This window comes from Molothrus ater, chromosome 5 (genome assembly GCF_012460135.2).
Source record: "Molothrus ater isolate BHLD 08-10-18 breed brown headed cowbird chromosome 5, BPBGC_Mater_1.1, whole genome shotgun sequence".
Classification (NCBI taxonomy): Eukaryota; Metazoa; Chordata; class Aves; order Passeriformes; family Icteridae; genus Molothrus; species Molothrus ater.
In genome coordinates, this window is record NC_050482.2 from 70650459 (window position 1) to 70670659 (window position 20201).

The 20201-nt window shown below is 38.2% G+C and overlaps 1 protein-coding gene across 17 annotated transcripts in view; it reads left to right on the forward strand.

Moving 5' to 3' along the window:
- Window positions 1–20201, forward strand: part of PLEKHA5 (pleckstrin homology domain containing A5) — a 159170-nt gene that overhangs the window by 79081 nt on the left and 59888 nt on the right. For all 17 annotated transcript variants that reach the window (XM_036401794.2, XM_036401792.1, XM_036401793.1 and 14 more), the window contains 3 exons: window positions 12322–12405; window positions 13347–13467; window positions 19812–19916. In XM_036401794.2, coding sequence (XP_036257687.1) covers window positions 12322–12405; window positions 13347–13467; window positions 19812–19916 — 310 coding nt within the window. The remainder of the gene's footprint in view (window positions 1–12321; window positions 12406–13346; window positions 13468–19811; window positions 19917–20201) is intronic.

Here is a 20201-nt window from a genome sequence, read left to right on the forward strand (position 1 = left end):
CCCCATAAAGAATGCAAGATTTGGCATGCCAGAAGAAAACCATTCAGAAACAGTTGAATGTCAGAAGGTACATAACAAGTAGAACTGTACTGAGTAGCTGGAGAGCTGTAAAAATTCTGCATAGCATTGTTACTTTATAGATCTGGAACATCTCTAAAGTTGCTGATTCTGCAAAGAGGATATAAGGTGAGAGATGCTGTAAAAACATATTTCTTTACAAATCCTCTGTTTTATAGTCTTGAAATGTAGCCTAAAATCTGCTTTCCTGATACAATATGTAATCCAGAAAGAAAAAAAGTAGGAGAAGGAGTTTTCACTTCTGGGTTTCATAGGAATAGTCCCTGCCTTGCAAATCTCTTCCTTATGTTCATGTTTTCTGCTGGTAAGAGGAGAATTGAGTAATTCTCCATATGGTAAACAGCAGTTAATTTAACTTTTTTGGATACTATTTTACTAGTCCTTTAAAAGTGTTTCCAAAGCCAGATTCAACATAAGAAAAACTTAAACAAGTTCCTAAAGAAGTCTATAAAGAATAATGTTCCCACCCAATACAGAGGGTGTTTTCTCTGGGGTTTTCTTTGCCATTTTAAAATCCCGTGAAATGACTGACATTGAGTGTGATCCCAGTGTTCTTCTGTCCCTGACCCCTTGCTCTGACACAAATGAAATAAACTGATTTTCCCTTCCCATAAGGAGTTTCTCAATGAACTGAGTCTTCACCAGGATATTTTTCACTACCATATAGTTACACTTTTAGAAATGTCAGGTACAGATGAACTGCTCTCTCATTAAAAACACTTAAAACACATTAAAAACACATTACAAAATCACTTTTGCCTGATTGAGGCTGGAGATATTCTTACACAATAGCTGTTGCCAAAAAAGCCAGTTCCATGTCACTTTGCTGTACCCCAAGCTTGAAAAAAACACCTTAGAAAGAAAAACAGCTTCAAGATCCTGGCTGTCACTGAGGTATGAATTTAATGGAAGGTCATTGGAGACATCATGTCTGTTCAAGAGGTGTTGTCCTGTAGTTTTCTCTGCTGCTCTGCAGTTTAACCTTGGAAGGAACAACCTGGTGTGCCATTTGCTGAAGCACAATGTGTTGCTGGGTCAGCAAAAGTCTTTAATAAATATTAATTGTTATTTCCATTGTATTGTGAGGAAAGGATACAGTTGTGAGTCAGGATGTAAAACTAGGAGACTACTGAATTATAATGTTTTTTTGCTTGGTATTCTTCCTGCAGAGCTGTCAAATGTGCTGACAGTTCACTTTGTAAATAAAGTGTAGTTGTTCCTCTGCATTTATGAAGCAAAAGGATAATGCAGATCAATCTGTGTAGGTGTTGAAATCGAAGATGTGAAAATACAAGGGGAGGCAGCCAAGAAATGCATTTTGTCAAATGGAAATTTCTGGACTTCTAGAGCCAACAGTTTGATTATGAGACCAATAGGCATCAAAGTGATTGACAGTCTGCATATAAGCAGTGGGTGGCAGACGTAAACTCTCTTGATCAGATGGGGTTCTGAAATTTCATCTGTAAATTGAATGATGATATATCCTGCTACATAAATGCTGTTTTTCTTGTGGTACTTACTTTGGCCAAGTCACCTTCTAAAATACCTGACATGAAGCACATTCTAAAAACCATATCTGTTTTGTTGGTGGTTTTTTTTTTTTTAATGCTAGTGTATTTATTATAGCACTTTAAATAATTAATTTGTGTTTACCCATTATACAGATTTTTGTCCTTAATTTAAAAAGGCCAAATTACTTTAATTAGAGAAAAAGTGTTACTCTTCATCTGCTCTGCTTCCTTACCTGATAGTGTGTATTGGTGTTGCTGCCTCTTCAGCCATCTGTTTAAATTGTGGTTTTCATTTATTTTATAAGAAACTTGGCATTGAGATGGGAAGAATTAAAGCATTACTTAAGGAAATAGGATTTAATCTTATCATGTATTCAGCTTGACTTGCTTTTTTTTTTGCTATTTGTTAGGTAGACTGGTTCTAAAAATCAATTCATTTTCTCAAAATAACTTTTATTATGGATATTTTGTATATGGGTGGGTCCATCTGGGCTGACATTCTCTGCCTGATAAGGACTTGTGTTGATGTTTTAAGATGAGTTGTGAGAGCACCACATCAAAGTATGATACTCTCTGGTGTTCTTCTGTAAATAGTGTAAGGATGCTTTTCCTGAAAAGCAGTATATTTTTTTTCCTCAAAAGCAGCCAATGCCTGCCTACTTTTTATAAATGCTGGAAGTTAACAAGATGAATAATAGGCAATGATTACTTGAAAATTAAATAAAAGAGGAGATGTGTGGGCTCACTGCAGTTAGATCAGTTCTCAAAGCTACCCCACAAGCCTGATTGGTGTCCACACCTGTAAATTAAAATACATTCTTTGTGTACCAGGATTGTTAGTCTGGTTTAGGAGCAAAGGAGCGTTAGGTGTGAATGTTTCAAGAAAACAGTGTAGGGTCTATTTTAAAGGTTGTGAGGGTTCTGAGAAAATCTTAGGATCATTTCTGATCTACTTGTGATGTCAAACAAATCCCATAACCAATTTTATTTGTTGCTGACGTTTTTAATCTTTTGGAGACTTGTAGATCAATTTGCTGCTGTTCTAAGGCAATAATATTGTTATTTTTCTGAGATGATCAGCTCATGAAGCTGCACTCAAATGAACTGAAAGAAAGGATAGCTCAGCGAGGCTCAGCTGGGACCTTGGGGATGACAAGTGACACGTTCAGTGTTCCAGCTCAATGCCACACTTTGTACCCCGTGTTGTCTCTGGGCTTGAACTTCACGTCACAGGCAATGAATATTTTTAATGGAGTTTGTACTCTTTTGTCTGAGATGAATGCAGGCCCACACATGGTGTAAGCTTCAATTAATTATCCTCTGGGGCCTGCTGCACATATTTGCATATGCTCTATCAGTGGACCACCAAGATTATTCAATTAAATCCTCACAATGGCTTTAAGAAGGCCCGTGATTAAAGCCTTAGTGATGACTGTTCATTTATAAAATAATTATTTTTATAAATTTCAGTCTCGGTGCTTATTTCTTGCACAATAGGATCTGTTGGGAGGGACAGCTTGAAATATAGGATGTGTCCGAATAGGTACGCAGTCACAACTGATAGACATCTGGATGCACCAACATTTCAGCTGTTTTCTTCTCTCAGATTGCTAAAAGAAAGATTTCTAATCATGTCCTAGATGACAATGACTTGGCAAAAGTTTGCCAGACCATTTTTCTCTCTCAGCAGACTTAGGAAGGGTCTAGTTACAACCTGGTGCATTCTGATATAAGTGCTAGATAAACATGGTTTTCTTTTAGAACTTCTGCTGAGTTACTAATAGAAATGTGGTTTTATTTAATAAAAATGGCTGTTTACCAGAGGTGTGATTGTGTGGTGACTATGCCAATTCCCAGGTATCTGAAGTGATCAAGAAATGGAAGTTGTGTAGCTGTCTGGAGACAGTGTAATGTTGTTTCACTTCTGTATAACCTTGGTTTAGATGATTAAAGGATTGGTGTGATTTGCACAATCTTAGGAAAGCACCAATTGCAAAAAAAAAACAAAGCAACCCACAATTCGTTAAAAAAAAAAAAAAAACAAACAAAAAAACCAAAAAACCAGAAAGCAAACAAATCTGAGTAATGATAAAATCTACCAGATAAAAATGTCATCAAAGGTAGAAACCGTAAGATAAATGAGGTATTTAACTACTTCTATTAATGACTATTGGTTTTTTGATCCCAATGTGCTTAGAGAGATTTGCAAAGCAATACTGTGCTTTTACCAAATGTCTTTTGAAATTCTGCTGTTGAATTTGAGGTAGTAATTCACTGAAATTATACAATTTTCTTCTATTTTTATGGATCTATTGGATTTGTAACTCAATAAATTGAGGAACTTTACTTTTTTGCAATTCCATAGGAGGAGCTTATTGAACAAATACACAACTGTTTCCACTTTAATAGGTATTACACTGCTTAAATTGTCTGCATTCACTTTTCTTAGAAGTATTTTCAGCTTTTTTTTTCAAAATATAATTATTGAAAAACATTTTAAAATTGCTAAGAGGAATTGATATTAAAATTACTCTCTTGTAAAATATCTCTAATTTTCATGCAGTGAAATGGAAGCATAAGTCAGAACTGCCTTTTGAATTCTTACTTCTATTTCTAAAGCTTTCTCAAGAGCACATCTACTTAGGCTTTTAATAAATGAAATAGGCCAAGGCTTGCATCACTGAGCTTAAGTGGTATGTGGTGAAGATAATTTTCTGTCTAGTGAGCTTTGAAAAGAGTAAAAGTTGCTATGTAGCTATAAAAGCATTTGCTAAAAGTTTTTTACTGAATTTGATGCTTGTAGTTGTAGAGGGGGTGGCTAAGAGAGCTCAATTATCTCAATTATCTCTAATTTACTTGGTGTGATGAATTTCTTCTGGTAGTGTTGTACGGTTGTGCTCATGCAATCTGTGTTCATTTGTCCCTTATAAATTCAAGTCAGGTTCATTTCTTGTTCTGAAAATCTCTAATATTGTATATGTAAGAAAACACCAATTAGTGGTTTCTAATTAACCCCTATTAATGAAATGTCCCAATTTATTAGTGTGCTAATATGCGTGGTCAAACTCCAGCAGCAAAAGACAGCTTTTGCTTTGTATTGGAACAGGGTTTTTTTTGTTTGGGTTCTTTGTTTTGGGGGCATGCTTGTTTGTTTGGTTTGGGTTTTTTGGTATTTTTTGTTTTGGTTTTTTTTGGGGGGGGGGTGTTTTGTTGTTTTTTTGGTTTTGTGTTTTTTTTAATTAAATGTGGCTTTTTGCTGCCCTCTCTACAAGTTAGCTTTACTTGTTCTACCCTCTCTACCTCTTCAGGGAGAGGGTGCAGTGTCCCTCCTGCATCAGGGAAGCAAGATTTTGGAAAACATCAGCTGATCAGCCATCTGCTGTCAGTTATCACAGAATGCCAGGCTGGAAGGCACCACAGTGGGCATCTGGTGCCACCTCCCTGCCCAGGCAGGGTCACCTCAGATCACAGGGCACAGCAGTGTGTGCAGATGGTTCTGGAACATCTCCAGAGAGGCAGATGACCTCCCTGGGCAATCTTGGTGGGCAGTCTTGGTCTGCACAGCTCATAGGGTGGAAGTTCTTCCTTGTGTTCAGGTGGAACCTGGGCATCAGTTCCTGCCCATTCCTCTTGTCCCACCATTGCTGGGCCTCACAGTCCCTGCTCTGAGCCCCCCCTGAAGGCAGGGACAGACAGGGATGAGGTCTCTTCTCAGGCCTGAGCAGCCCCAGCTCCCTCACCTTTTCTCCTGAGAGATGCTCCAGTCTCCCCACCATCCCCAAAGCCCTCACTGGGTCCCCTCCAGGAGCTCCATGTCTCTTTTGTCCTGAGGAGCCCCGAACTGGACACAGCACTCCAGATATGGCCTCACCAGGGCTGAGAAGAAGGTGAGATGATGATGATCTCAGAGATGGTGATGAGTGTCCTGTCATCAGCACGAAGAGGCAGCAGCAGCCAGACTGGAGAGTCCAGTGGTGCTTCTGCTCCTCAAACCACCTGCTGGACCATGCTGCTCCAAACCCTGGCTCTCTTCAGAAAACATAGTGTGGGATTTCGCTTCAGAATCGTTACTCTAGGTCTTGGAATCTCTCCAGGGAGTTAACCATTAAAGGATCCTTGGGTTCCAAGTCTGAGGCTTACAGAGAGTTCTGCCTCCTAAAACCGACTTCCCTGTTCTCCTAAATCTTACCTCCAATAGCAAACAGGGTGTTAGTCATTTTTACTACAGAGTAATGCTTACAGAATTGAACATTTTCTTCATCTGCAGTCTGCTATCAAGGTACTGTATCAGACCCTGTGCCCAGGGCTCAAAATGTAATGAAATGTTACATAAATTGATGACACATGGCAGGTGCATCTCAAAAATTGCCACCACAGCTTTGTGGCCCTTACTGAGCCTCCGTATTTTATCAATTCCCAGATATGTTGCCTACAGAATGAAAGACACCTCCCACAAAGTTCTGGGAACCCTGAGAACAGTAACTTTTCCTGACAAGGGAGTGTTTGATTAGCAAGAGAAGTTTTTTATTAAAACCTTCTCAATCTGTACCAGAGTGCATGCAGTTTTAGCAAGTATTTCATCCTAGTATTCTGAAAGAGTTGTTTTTTACAAGGTTTGCTCCTTCTTATGTAAACTTAGTTTTATGTTGGAAATATATCATGAGAGCATGTTAATCATATCTGCTCAAGTGAGAAAAGGCTGTTTTCATATGGATATTTTCACTGGAATATGAGTGTGGGTTTAAAATGGTCTCATTGAGAGGAAGGCTTATAATTTTGGGGCAGCAGTGCTTAATCTTTTGGAAAATAAAAATAAAAGCTGGACTACAGTCAGCCGTATAGAAATGTCCAGATGCTTTTCACTACAGCAGCAGCAGCAAAGATACCAAAGCTGCTATAACTATAGCTGAGGAGGACTTAAAAGGAAAGTCTACAGAACTGGCAGGTTGCCTGAAAAAATTAACTCAGAGCAGCCCAGAAAAATGGTGGCAGCAGTAACTACAGTTTAGGTGTTACATTGTCTGCCAAGAAAATGAGTGGAATTTTGTCTGCACCTTCCCAAAAGCGTGTGCACACACAAAGGGTCACAAACACTTTGTTCTCAGCAGCGTATGGGACGTGTTACAGGTCTGTCAGCACTTGGGAACTGGCTGTCTCTTCACTCCCACTTTTCCTGGGGCTCCCTGATGTTTAGTTACCACACTCAGATGTTTCCCTGTGGAGCCATGCAGCCCCCTTTCCAAACTTGTTGTTGAAAAACCTTAATTGAAAAAAGGCTCATGTAATTCCAGGGTATGATAGCACTGGTAAAAAAGCGCTTGCATTTGCTGTTTGCTGTAAAATGTGGCATTGCAGATTCAGTAAAATAGAAGTGCAGCATAGCCACAGACCACATCCTTGCTTGCTGTTGTGTAGGGACTGCATTTACTTAATTTTTTTTTCCAAGTTCAGACAACTCTTGGTTAGGTAAGTATAACTGCATTTATTGCTGTTAGAAATGAGACATTCATATGCTGCAAAGCAAGCACACAAGGCAGAAATGGCTGATTTGATTCTCCAGGTGAGGAATGAAGGGCTTCATTCACAGAAACCAAACAAATCTGCCCTAGACTTGTCTTATGTTTGTTTCCAGTTGAACCTTACCTTTAAATATCAGCGCAGAAATTCAGCATAAATGCAGACAGCATGGCTTTATTGCTCTGGTAATCTTGGTCTTCTTACCTTATTTGTCATCTTTTCAAGTAATTTGTCATGAAAAATGCATAGAACTGCTTCTCATAAGAAATATGTCTCAGCATATTTGTGCTATATAGGGATTGTGTGTGTCCATAATAGAGATTAGATTGCCAGCCTGTGAATCTCAAGACCTGGAATAAATGTTAGGAAGCAGATATTTGGTGTAGCATTCTTCTGAAATGTGTTCTTCAGTGCTCATTTGTCAAAAGGAACAGTGTTTCTAAATTAAAGATTTGGAGGCCTCTTAAAAGTTGTCCTGGTTTGTGATTTTTGTTTGTATTCAGCCTTTGCTTTGATGGCCACATTGATAATAAGCAAATGAGAAGGCCTTAGCACTGAGGAACACATAAATAAAGGCTACAAAGAAAGGGCATGAGAGAAGCTTTGAAGTGGCATCTAGCTTTAATTTGAGTGGGAGAAAACCAGATGTGTCTTTGGGAGTTCTGGCCCAGCTCTTTTTTTTTTTTTTTTTTTAAGAGGACAGGGAGCTCAACCAAATCATTCAATGGAGAGACCCCAAACCAACTGTTTCCACCCTTGTCCTTTGATCTTTGTTGCCACTTTGGAGTGAACTGTTTTGTTCCAGAGGAAAAATGGTCTAACCCTTCATTTTAACTGTACAACTGGATTACAGATCTCCTTTTTCCATTCCAGCTGCAGTTATCTGAGTTAATTTCCTATGCAATATACTGACAAAGATGATAGTGACTTCAAAGCAGCAAAACTGATCAGAGTTTTGATTTGGCAGACTTTTGTAACGTGTGTTAGAACAAAACATTGGTGCACAACATTTTGGGTCAGCAGTCCTGAAAACATGAGATAGAAAACAAAGAAACCTGCTTGTGTAGGACTTATGTTGGCAAGCTCTGCACCTGGAATGATGTGCTTAGTTGCTGCTTACAAATAGAATAATATCTCTGAATGATATATTTGAGGGCTTTTTTTTTTCAGTAGTCCTTGGATCACATTAAACCAACAAAAAGATTGCTGTTGACTGTACATTTAGTGAATAGACTAAAACTGCACAACAAAGTTTTTGGTTTTTTTGAACATGTCTAGAAAATAAGTAAAATAATCCTGTCTTCTAAAGAGATTAAGAGTCTCAAAGGATGGAAGGGAGAGAGAGAGTAGAGAAGAAGGCAAATAACGTGAGTCAAATTCAAGGTTGCTGTCATTTCTAACCTGAACAGGATAAATCCTTTTGCTCTGGGGGCTTGTCCATGTGCCAGAACTAAGCTACCTTATAAATGATGCCAAAGCTTGCTGCTTTCAGAGGAAAGGATTGGAAAGTTGGAAAATTCTGGAGAAAAGGGGTCAAGTTAAGTTGGAGCTGTTAGGTTGGTACCAGTTGTCTTGCACTGAGATATCTAAAAATGGATCTTCTACCCATGTGAGGCTATTTTTGTGTGGTTTGGGTTGCTTGTTTTCACATTTATGTTTGGTTTGGTTTAGTTTTGATTGACTGATTCTTTCATGGCAGGTATAAAACCACTGCTGGAATCAAGCAGAAAGAATATTATGTTGATACATGCAAGAATTATGCTTTATTTTGCATTGAATTGCTTCTCTCATGTCATCTCAATGTATATTTCTGGAGTCCAAAATATTCCAGAAGCAAATATTAATGAGGAATAGTTTTTGTCGCATACAAGTCTGGAGAAAACTCATGAATAGTAATGAAATACACAGGGAATTTTTTCCTGTCTTTGTCTCTAGTGTTTAGCATGCCATTAATATAGATCCTAAAATAGTAAGGGTCAGTTAGGGCCTTCAGAAAAAATGCAAAAGACTTTTGTGTGTGGTTGTCCTGTGTTCTCAAAACATGGGAAAAACTGGAAGGAGAAAGGAGGAGGATGTACCTCTGCATAAGTGAAAAGTAACACACTGGCTGTGTCAAAGTGAATCACTCTCTTTCCACAGAATAAAGTACATACACATAAATATGCAAGGTTGAAACTCTGAATTACACATTGGACTCAGTATAAAGTTGAAATTAGAGTTCTCAGTAAAAAAAAAAATAGGTTTTTGCTTTATTTCCTCTGAGATCTATTGATTATGTATAGATTATTGTAGTATAATAAATGAAATTCTAAGTGTGTGTGTAGCCAGCGATTTATGGATAACTGAACAAGTGTCTAAATTGGATGTTGAAGATTGTGAATATCAAACTGTAGCTTAGTTTGAATAAAACTCTCTGCAAGACAGAGTTTGAAACAAATGCCTTAACGTACTGTTATGTGGGAGGGTTATGACAATAATTATCAAACTTCCCTACACCTTGCACAAGTATTTTGAGGAGCCTTGTCAAAATACCAGGTAAATTACTGCCAAAAATGCAATAATTAGATGAGTAATGAAAAAGTTTTCAAATGGAAGTATTTAAAATCTTTTCATGCAGTTAGACATATTTACAGTCATCACTCTTTAGTTGCGCAAGCTGAATTTCCAGTGTTCACCCATGAGATTTCACTTGTGTCTAAGCTGAAGGGAAAAAAAGCCTGTTTTTCCTTTGCCTTGAAGGGGAAAAAAGCCCGTTTTCCCTTTGCTTTACTCTTTTAGAAGGAAGTGACTATTCAGGTCTAGAAGGAATGTGCTGTACAATCCTCAGGAGCATGGCTCACGTCTGTGATATGTTTTCTGCCTTTTTTATGTAATCTCAACTACCTCCCATACATCTCAACATCTGTGTGACTAGTGGGGAAAATTGTGTTTTGTTCAAGGATTTTTTGGTGCTTTTGGAATGCTAACTTGATACATGACTCAAACCTGAAGCAAAATATTCTTGAGTATTGCTTCCTCTGCTCTCCTCTCTCACTTTTCTGCCCTCTCCCTCCTTTCCCCCCTGGTTTTGTGTGGTTTCCCCACTGCAGTCCTTGGGTGTTGCCTCTTCTGTATCATCAGCAATGTGCACTCACACAAAACCTGAGATGTGCCCCACTTTGTGTGGACCTGAGGATTTCTGGTCCCTGAGCAGAAGTCCTGATCCACTTATTTCCACATTTATGGATGCAGCTGACAGTCACCTGTCAAGGTTTAATGAGAACAAGAAGGCAACGTTTTGGCAAAGTGTTTTGGACAGCTCATCTCCACAGTTTGTTGGTTTGGGGTTTTTTTTTCACTTTGGTGTGAGAGTTTCTGAAATGTCAGAGGGGGAAAAAAGGTTTTGGAAAGGAAGTAAAAGAGGACTCATTATCAAAGCAAAGGAACCTGGATGCTTGCTCAGGAATGTTTTGAACCTGAAATCTCTTTAATCTGGGCTGATTTCCTTGTGAGGCATTGTATGACCAGGGCAATTGGGAATGGCACAGACTGTTCTCAGAGTGTCTCTTTCCTGTCTCTTCGTTGTAATTGATCCATTTCTGCAACAACAGCTCCTTCAGGGGCTAAACTTAGAAATCTGTTGAACTCAGAACAAAGATAAAGCACTGGCAATTGCCAGCTCATCGTTAAGCTCTGTAACATAGTCTCTCCATTTAGGTATTAGTTGGTTTCTAAAATCCCAGTAGAGGAAGTACAAAGAATTGGGCTGTCTATCTAATCTTGCACTCTAGGTTTATGAAGGCTTTTCAATTCATTCACCATGAAAGTGGTGTGGATTTTTTATTAGGCTTTTGTTTGGAGGCAACTTTTAATCAATAATGCTCTATAATTGCAAATTGTTATGATCCTAAGAATTTTAGTTTAAAAGTGGAGAATATTAAGATAGTCTTGTTAATTCAGGTTGTTTTTATGAAGCAGGAAGGATGGAAAGTGTGACATTCATGAGATGAGCTGTGCTTCAGAGTGCTTGAAAGTTCACATGGTTAAATGAATAGGCAGTAAAAGAAGTAGGTGTTAAGGATGAAGTGACTCTGGAGATCTTCTAGTCCAACACCTCTGCCAAGGCAGGCTCACCTAGAGCAACAGACACAGGTGGTGGCCAGGCAGGTTTGGAATCTCTCCAGAGGAGGTTCCCCAGCCTCTCTGGGCAGCCTGTTCCAGTGCTCAGCGCTTTTTGCTCATATTCAGGTGCAGCTGGCTGTGTTTCAGTTTGTGCCCCTTGCCCTGGCACTGGGCTCTTGTCACTCACCCTCCAGACATGTGGATGCACTGATAAGATCCCTCTCAGTCATCTTTTCTCCAGGCTAAACAGGCCCAGCTTTCCCAGGCTTTCCTCCCAGGAGAGATGCTGCAGTCCCCTCATCATCCCCACAGCCCAGTGCTGAACCTTCCCCAGCAGCTCCTTGTTGCTCTTGCTCTGAGGAGCCCAGACTCAGCTCTGCCTTTCTCTTCTTCCCTTCAGAGGCTGGAGGACTCAAGCCCAGACATTTCTTTCCTGTGTGGCAGCAGCTGATAGTTGTTGAATTTGGGCAGTTTCTTCCAAGCTGTGATCTATCAGGATCTGCAGTTCAGGGGAATGAGAAATGCAAAGGGGAGCATTTTTGTGCTGTTGGGGATGAAGCTCAGCCTCTGGAAGACACTTCTGAGCAGCAACCTGAATTAAAAAGTCACCTGCAAAAGTAGAACTGTGATAGCAACCCCTCACTCTTCTTCCAGTCACTGGGTATTTATCTGTAATACTGGAAATTTGAAACTAGTATCTTCATGTCCTGAGGATGAAGACAGTTGCTTTTACAGTAGTGTTTTATCCTTACAGAGCAGTTAAATATGTCCCATGTTCATCTTGTCCCTGGTTTTGAATACATAAAGTCATAGCTGAAGTGAATTATCTATGTTTATATATGAACTAAAACCACTTTTATTGTTTTTATAATTCAGAATGGTTGCCAAACCAGTGCCAATGAAGATTATTCAATACTAGTTCTCATCCTTTTTTTTTTTGTTTGTATATATATGTGTGCATTTGTGAGTTTGTACACTTATGTTGTTACATGCCATAATGAAATATTCTTAATTGTTTTCACTGAATTGATACATTTGATGCACTGGATTTACATAATTGAGCTGGAAAATCAAAACTTATTGCCTAATACTTTTCTTTCTCTCTCTTTCACAGTCATAATGAACGAAAAGTGACCTGCAAACATCCAGTGACAGGACAGCCTTCACAGGACAATTGTATTTTTGTTGTGAATGAGCAGTAAGTGCCTTCTGTTTCACTCTATAAAACATAGGCTTTAAAGCCCATTAATAATGAAGTAAGATTCAGTGATTACTAGTGGCAATATTTATTTTTTCCGAGTCAGATCAACATGTAGATAGTTTTACTTGTTTAAATCACTTGAAAGCAATGATAAATATTTTAAATTGTTAAGATAGAAAACATAGCGCAGATTAGTTGTATGATAGAAATGCATCACATTTATGCACTGTATGAATTTCCTCTTATCACTTTAATTGTTCTGTAATTTAAGTAAACAGCCTAGATATTATATAACAATCAGATAAACTTCCAGAAAGGGATAAATTTTATAATCACTTAGGGACAATCACAAGCTGTTAATCTGTAATGTTTTGCCTGATAGTTTCTCCTCAATTTATTATTTCCTTGGCCAGTTGGGGCACTTTCTGAATCATTGGATAATAACTCAGATTTGCTGTCTTTGCATTAGTTTTTTAGAGCAATACATGAAGGTCTGCATGGAGCTCATGCCTGAGCTCAGGATTTTGTTGGGGTTCTGGGTGTCCTCCCTACCACCATTGCTGTAACACATTACATGGTGGCTCCAGTGCAAACCACCAGAACTGGCCGAATTTCACCAGTGTGAGAGGGGGGCAAAGCCAGAGGGGGCCTTTGGAGAGCATTTCTTCCCATTTCCATCTCACACTCATACCTGTCTTTTTCCCTCCCACCAACACCTGGTGCTAAGAGAGAAATTCTGATTTTAAGCAACATCTTAAAATTCATCTATAACAGGTTGGAGTTTAAAACACAGTGCAGGTAACTCTGCAATGAAGTGTGAATTGCTTTCAAAATGGAAAAGTAGGACACAGGCTGTACAAAGCTACATCTAGGGGTGCTTTTTATTAGCAGTCTGCACACACAGCATGTTCCAGTGCTATTACATATTCTATTTTCAGGACTGCTGCAGCAATGTCATCTGAAGAAAAGAAGGAACGACCTGTAAGCATGATAGCTGAAGCAACTAACTATAATCTGGCATCAGATTATGCTGCTCATCCAATGAGCCCTGTGGGCAGAGTAAGTCTTTATGTCCAAATAAATTAGAACTAAAGTAATTCAGTTATTCCACAAGGTGCTAGACAGTGCTGTGTATTAGTGTTCCACTGAAAAAGAGAAACAACGCTTACATATTTTTCAGGGCACTCAACTTCTTCCAGGTTTGATTTGGAAACTCAAATTGTCACTGTAGCTGTAATTTTTATCAGGTATCTCAGATCTTAATGACTTAAACTGACTTTTCTGATCTGTGTGAACAGCAAAACCCTGAGTGACTGATGAGGCACCTGGGCCAGCACTGTTGCAGAAAGTGCTCCATCACAAACAATTGCCTGGATGCGTCCAGGTAAAACAGAGAGAGTTGGGATTGTGAGCAAGAAGTAGTTGTGAGAGAGGTGGGAGGTGACCCTAAATAGCAAGTGACATTGGGCCAGAGCAGAAGTCCTGGCTTCCTAGAAAAATTCCTGCTAAATGGTTGGGAGAATCCCAGGATCACCTTAATTTTTGTTTTACTTCTCCATTCACCCAGTTTCTCAGGAGGTTAAGGTAAATGCCCAGGTGTTTTTACCAGCTTTTAGGTTTATTGGATAAAGCTGATGAGCCTATTGTGTGCATTTTTTTTTTTTTTTTAATTTTCAGGTTTCCTGAGAGAGGAGTGCACTTGATGCAAAATTAGGAAGTGCCTTAAGTCTTTTAGGAGACCAAGAAAACAGCTTTTTGATCAGTGATGACAGACAAGAGCTGTCATCTCTTCTAGCCAGTAGTTAACATTTAAACAAGAGGGAAAAACCCTGTACTTCAGCTAGTCATTGAAAATGCTAATCCTGAGAAGTGCTTTTTCAGAAAATCAATCCAGCCTACAAGGGAAAAATAAACTTTGGAATATGTTCTAACTGAGAAAATTCCTTAATGTCAGAAACTTGGATTGAAATAATTGACTTACCATGTGGTAAGAAACATTGCAAGGTTCCTTCCAGTGCATTTTGGAAACTTTTTTGTTGTTTTAAATATCTCATGAGACAGGCAGAATCCTTGACCTACGTTAGAAAACTTACTTAAAAACTTATTTAATCAGAAAAGTGTCTTAATCTATTAATGTTGCTGGGGGGAAAAATAGAGAGTCACAGATGTATTATGAACAGTAACAAAATCCATCTCAACTTTCATATGATCATGTTTAAGTCCATGCAGGAAAACCAGTTAAAAATACAACAAACTAGAAAACCCCCAAACAACAACAGTAAAAAACAAACTCAAAACCAGCGAAGTCCTAAAACAACCAAGCAAGCAAAAAACCCCAGGTAATTTCTTGTTAGAATCATAAAAATGATGTAGAATGCAATAATTACATAGCTAGTTCTCTCAAAATTCATTTTCTGGGAAGCAATCTCAGGTCAAATATGCAAAATTAATTACAATTTAGGAGCATGTGTCTTACATTTTTCTCACTTTTCTTTCAAAAGAGATGAAAATGCCCTTTAGCCTAGTGTTTGTTTCATAGTCTTCGAGAAGGAAATTGAGATTTCTCTGGCCCAGTTAATGTGATTTCTTCTACTTTCATTGATTAATGACACTTTCGTTTCCTGTGAAAATAACATTTTGAAAAAAATAGATTGTTCTGTTTCTCATTCCTCCTGTTCTAGTTATTTAAATGCACTTAAAATATTAATATGATTATTGTGGCTGCATGTGTAATTACTGTACATCAGTTTTCAAATGTGCATTTGTCTGAATTAGTGTAACACCATTTAAAAACTTGTTTTTGGGGAGGTGAATGCTGGGAAAGTAGAACCACAGCGAATATCAATCTGCCTTTTCTGGCAGCTATTCAAGGATAATGAGTTGAATCCTTTCTAAAGATAACTATAGATATGGCACCTGGGTTGTACCTGGATACAAAACTGATTTTCTTTTGTGTTTTTACTCATGTCTTCAAACACTAAAGCCTGGAATTCTTAACTTTTGACTATAATATGTATATATAGTGTGTGTGTATATATATGTATCTATAGTGTATATATATAATATAGTGTAATACATATTATATATTTATTTTTATGTATTATATACATATATATGCAGTATGATATTAATATAATAGTAGTATTGTGGCACAATAAAACAGGAATAAAATGTTGGTGAGGGAACTTACAGAGAATTAATTACAGGGCAGAAGGATGCTTCGTGTGGTTGCCAAACCAATTTTTTTAGGTGGTTTTTGTTTTAAGAGATAACTCATGATCACACCTGATACTGGAACGCAGTGAGGAATGGAAAAAAGATTGGGGTACAAATGAAGTTTCAGACAGTTAAGGGGTACAGGAGAAACTTTTCCTTGCAATAATGTTAATTGATCCCTGGTAGATAATGGAACTTGGAGAAGTTTCTGTTTTGTGTCAGAAAGACTCTCAGGGGTCTGTTGCTGACCAGAGGCTAATATGAGGTGAGACGAAAATCAGTTCCTGCTCAGTAAAAGTCCTAATTCTAATCTTCCTTTCCCACTGTATACATGAGGGGGGCCAAATAACAAATTACAGCTCTGTTAAGTGCTGCTTATTTCCTGTAGCTTGGAGTGTATTCCCAGACATGAAGAAGGCACTAGCACAGACCCCTGGCTGTGAAAACCCACAGGCTTCAGATTGCTACAGAAGTATTTATTTTCATCTCTCTGTGGCATAAAGAAATTGGTCTTGTAGTTGTCTTTCTTTTTTTAATCTTATTTTTCTCCCTGCTGTCAAAATCACTACCTAGACAAACAGGATTGTGTGTCATAAATTGCTTTTTAATGTGTAAAGTCAGTCACATTTCCAGACACCCTCTGCAGTTCAGATCTGCTGCTCTTCATTGCTGTCCTGATTATCAGCAGAATAAGGTGAACACATTTTTCTCGCAGAAAGTGGTGTGGAGTTAGCCCAGGACAGCTCCTGGTGACTCCAGTACAGCTGGGATGTTTCCCAGTGCTCACAAATATTAATCAATTTGTTTATAGATATTTCAGTTCAGTCCAGCTTTGAATGGCTAGTGTAGGTGTAGCCATTCAGCTCTGCTCTGGATCCAGGTTAGCTGGAAATTTCTGATTAACAGAAATTAAAATTATTCATTATTATTATTATTATTAAAAATCATTAGCAAACAGCACAGTTAACAGGAGGGCTGTGAAGAGCATTCCTAGTGCTCAGAGCTGGATGTCTGCACTGTATTTTATGATTTATATTCAGACCAGCCCAGTAGTGCTCCTTGTGCATCTTATATTTTAGTCCTGCCTAAATGGAATCCAGTTTCCTTTGCTACGCAAACCAGAGCACACTAGGAGTGAATGATGGGGAGATTTGCTTCAAGAACAACCTCCTGGTTCAATCTAAAATGCTGAGGCAGAAACCCATTCAGCTCATGGAAAGCTGCAGCATTGGAAGGCACCAAAATTGCCAACAAAATCCAGAAAGCAGCATCCTGTTGTTTTGTGGTTTGGAAGATAATGGAAGCGTTGAACACCAGAAACATATTTTTAAACAGAAGTTAAAAGTAACAAAGATACAGATTTGTACTCTCAGAGTTCACATGCAGAAAATTTCCTTATTTGCAAGGTTCTCAGCCTATGTTTTTCAAATTTATATGCAATAAATTTTATGTTAATTAATTACTTTTGTGCTAGTTCTGAAACTGGTAAAGAAGCCTCATATAAGCCCTGTGTTTTCCTACCAGCTAAGCAGAGAGAAAAGCTGTTTGCAGGGTGCTGAAATCTGCAGCTCCAGATGCTCACTGGTCTGTTATCCAGAGTTCAAAACCCCGCTGGGTGTTTGTTTTTTCAGTTTTGGAAACCAGTGAACATCACTGGCTGGACATCCTGGCTTCTTTTTCGGCACTGGGTTTGTGCAAGGTTTGTTCCACAGGATCTGATTTTGGAGGCATCAGAGTTGCTGTGCCTTGGAATGGATCAGATGGTACCAGGGGTGGCTCTGCCTGCTCTGTTACCTTCCGCACCTTCCAGACACTGATGAGTGGTTGGATCATTCCTTCACTTTCCCGTCTTTCTCTTTGCCTTCTCCAGAAGCTGGAGCTGGGCAATATGTCCTGTATTTTTATTTTTGTTTTTGTGCTGTGGGGTAAAAAGTACTTGAACCCTTCAGTTCTTTATTTTTATTTTTTTCCCTTTCACAGTTTGAGATAATTAGTTATGAATGGGATATCAGGGATGGCCAGGGATCCCATAACAAAGGAGGAGATGATCTAAAGTCTGAGAACCCATAATTAGTTTATATACTCACCTACAATGTTTCAGTGTCCCAAAATACTCATTGTCTTAAGGTTCAGAGTTTGTTGTGAAGTTATTCTCTTTATGCAGCGTGTGGCAAACTAATTACAAGTCATCTAAAGTGTTCTGTGTATTAACTAAAATTAGAAAGCACTTGTGATGCTACATTTAATTGAAGGAAGTTTGTATTCACAGTTGGTAGGATGTAACCCATTAAAACTCTGCTGTTAGCTCAGTGAAATTGGAGTCAATATGGGTTTTTATCAGGCCTACCTTAGAGACAGCTGCCTAAATTATCTGAATTTGTTAGGCTTGACACAAGTGCTTGGTTGTCTTCAGAAGCATCCTCAATGCATTAGCTATTTTTACAAGTGTAGGAATTCTGGAGCGCTCTTGAGGAGTTCTGAACTTTTAGTAGCTAATATTAGAGTAGGTGTGAGCGTTAGAAATTATTTCTGATCAAAGTGTTAGCACAGCTTTTGTGTGATATGCCAATACAGCACTCATACAGGTTAACAGAGAGATATAGTTCACTTTATAGCTGCATTTTTTTATGTTCTTTGTTATGTATTCCTTTTTCACAGCTGGCTGTCATCATTCTCGTGGCTTCTTAGAAATCTTTGTCCATTTTGCACTGATAGAATTTTTCAGAAGAAAATGTTGAAGTTTTTTACTTTTATTCTTAATTAGGTTTTCAACTGCTTACTCTGTCTTGCTTTTCAGAACTGAGTCAAATTTCTGTATCTCCAAGGGAAATTAAAAGCACTCTGATTGTTTTTATATTCCCTCATGATTCTTGCAACAAAAAAATATAACATTTATTTTGTGTTGTAGACTCTAGGCAGGCACATATAACTTTTGTAATGTTATTTTTTTTGCCAAGTGGTGTTGTATTTTCCAGTTAATGGCACCATTGACAAAAGCTGCACATATTTTTAAATTATGTTCTCAGTTTATGATTTTTTAGCTACTCTGAAGCATGAGTAAAACCCAGCTTAGTTCTGTGATGAGTGTTGAGAGAATTTCCATAGAGAAGCCCCGCGCCTCATTTGCAACAAAACCTGAGTGGTTGTCAAGCTTTCCTCCTTTAGGAATTTTGCATAAACTCATGATTAGTCCCAGTAGCAGAGAGAGGGAAGCTGAAACTCAGGATTATCATGCTGTCTCAATCCAAATGGTGGATTGGAAATGCAGCTTTAAAAACTTATTTGAACTTGACTTCTTCTGCACAGGAGTGTACTTTGCTGTATCTCATGGTGTCTGAGGCACCAATTCTTACAGGATTTAAAACACAAGTAAATGTTCAGCTCCTTTAGTTGCAGAGCAAACTTTCTAAATGTGGGCTGAGAAGATTAAAGTGTGAATTGGCAAAGCACTGCAGGTTTCTTTGTGCCTTTTCCAATTTCTTGTGTTTATTCAAGTAGAAGGATGAAATCTAAAATGCTTTATTTTTCCTACTTCTCTTAATCATAGGTGATCATTGCAAAATTATAAAAAGTATAAGTAAGAGTTGATGTGAGCTCCGGAGTTCCATGGAAAGGTTTCTAAGTAGACTTTAGTGCAAGCAAATAAAATAATGAATATTCAGACCAACCAAGAGATCACAGAACAAAGAAGGAATACAAAAAATTACTTTATTTTAGGAAAGGGGGAATTATATCTTGTTGGAATCAGAACAAGTTTTCATGTGTTAGTTCAGTGTTGGAAGCAGGAAAGAGTGGGCTTTCTTCCCCAGGTGATGTAGTTTTTCATAATTAATAGTAGTTCTGTGAGTTTACTTCTCTTCCTACAGCTCAGTAGGCATTCTACCTACCTTAGAAGAAGGTCAGATATTTGTAATTTGGGTTTTTTCTTATTTTGAAAAAACCCCAAAACATCTTTTGGTACTTGTCTTGGGATTTATCTTTATATTCTCTGCAGAAGAAAGGAAAGAAATGCTGAAACCAGCAGAACCATTGTAGTAATTATTTATCTAAAAAAAGAATAGAGTTTGTCTTCTGCAGTCCCCTAGAGGAGCACATATAAGATAAAGATCTTAGAGAAAAGAAAAGCATTTTGATTTTTGTACAGTTATTGTTGTCATGGTTTCGATAACATGTTCAATTCAATTTAGACATCACGATCTTCAAAGAAGGTTCATAATTTTGGGAAGAGATCCAACTCCATAAAGAGAAATCCTAATGCACCAGTTGTCAGAAGAGGCTGGCTCTACAAACAGGTACTCAGACCCTCCTCACCCCCTTCTTTTTTTTTTTTTCTCCTCTACTGTGTGATACAATAGACAACCACTTCTAAATAGTACAATGATAGCAATAGCAGAATGAAGCTATAAACTGTGTTCAATTCATTAACTCCTTATTGGATATCAGTCTGATACAAATAAGGACATCAGCCAAGTAAAGAACATTGGTAGATTATATATATAATGATTCTCTCTAAAAAAAGCTGATGTGATTTCAGGTATGTAGAGATGATGGGACAAAAGGTGTGTGACCCAGAATAC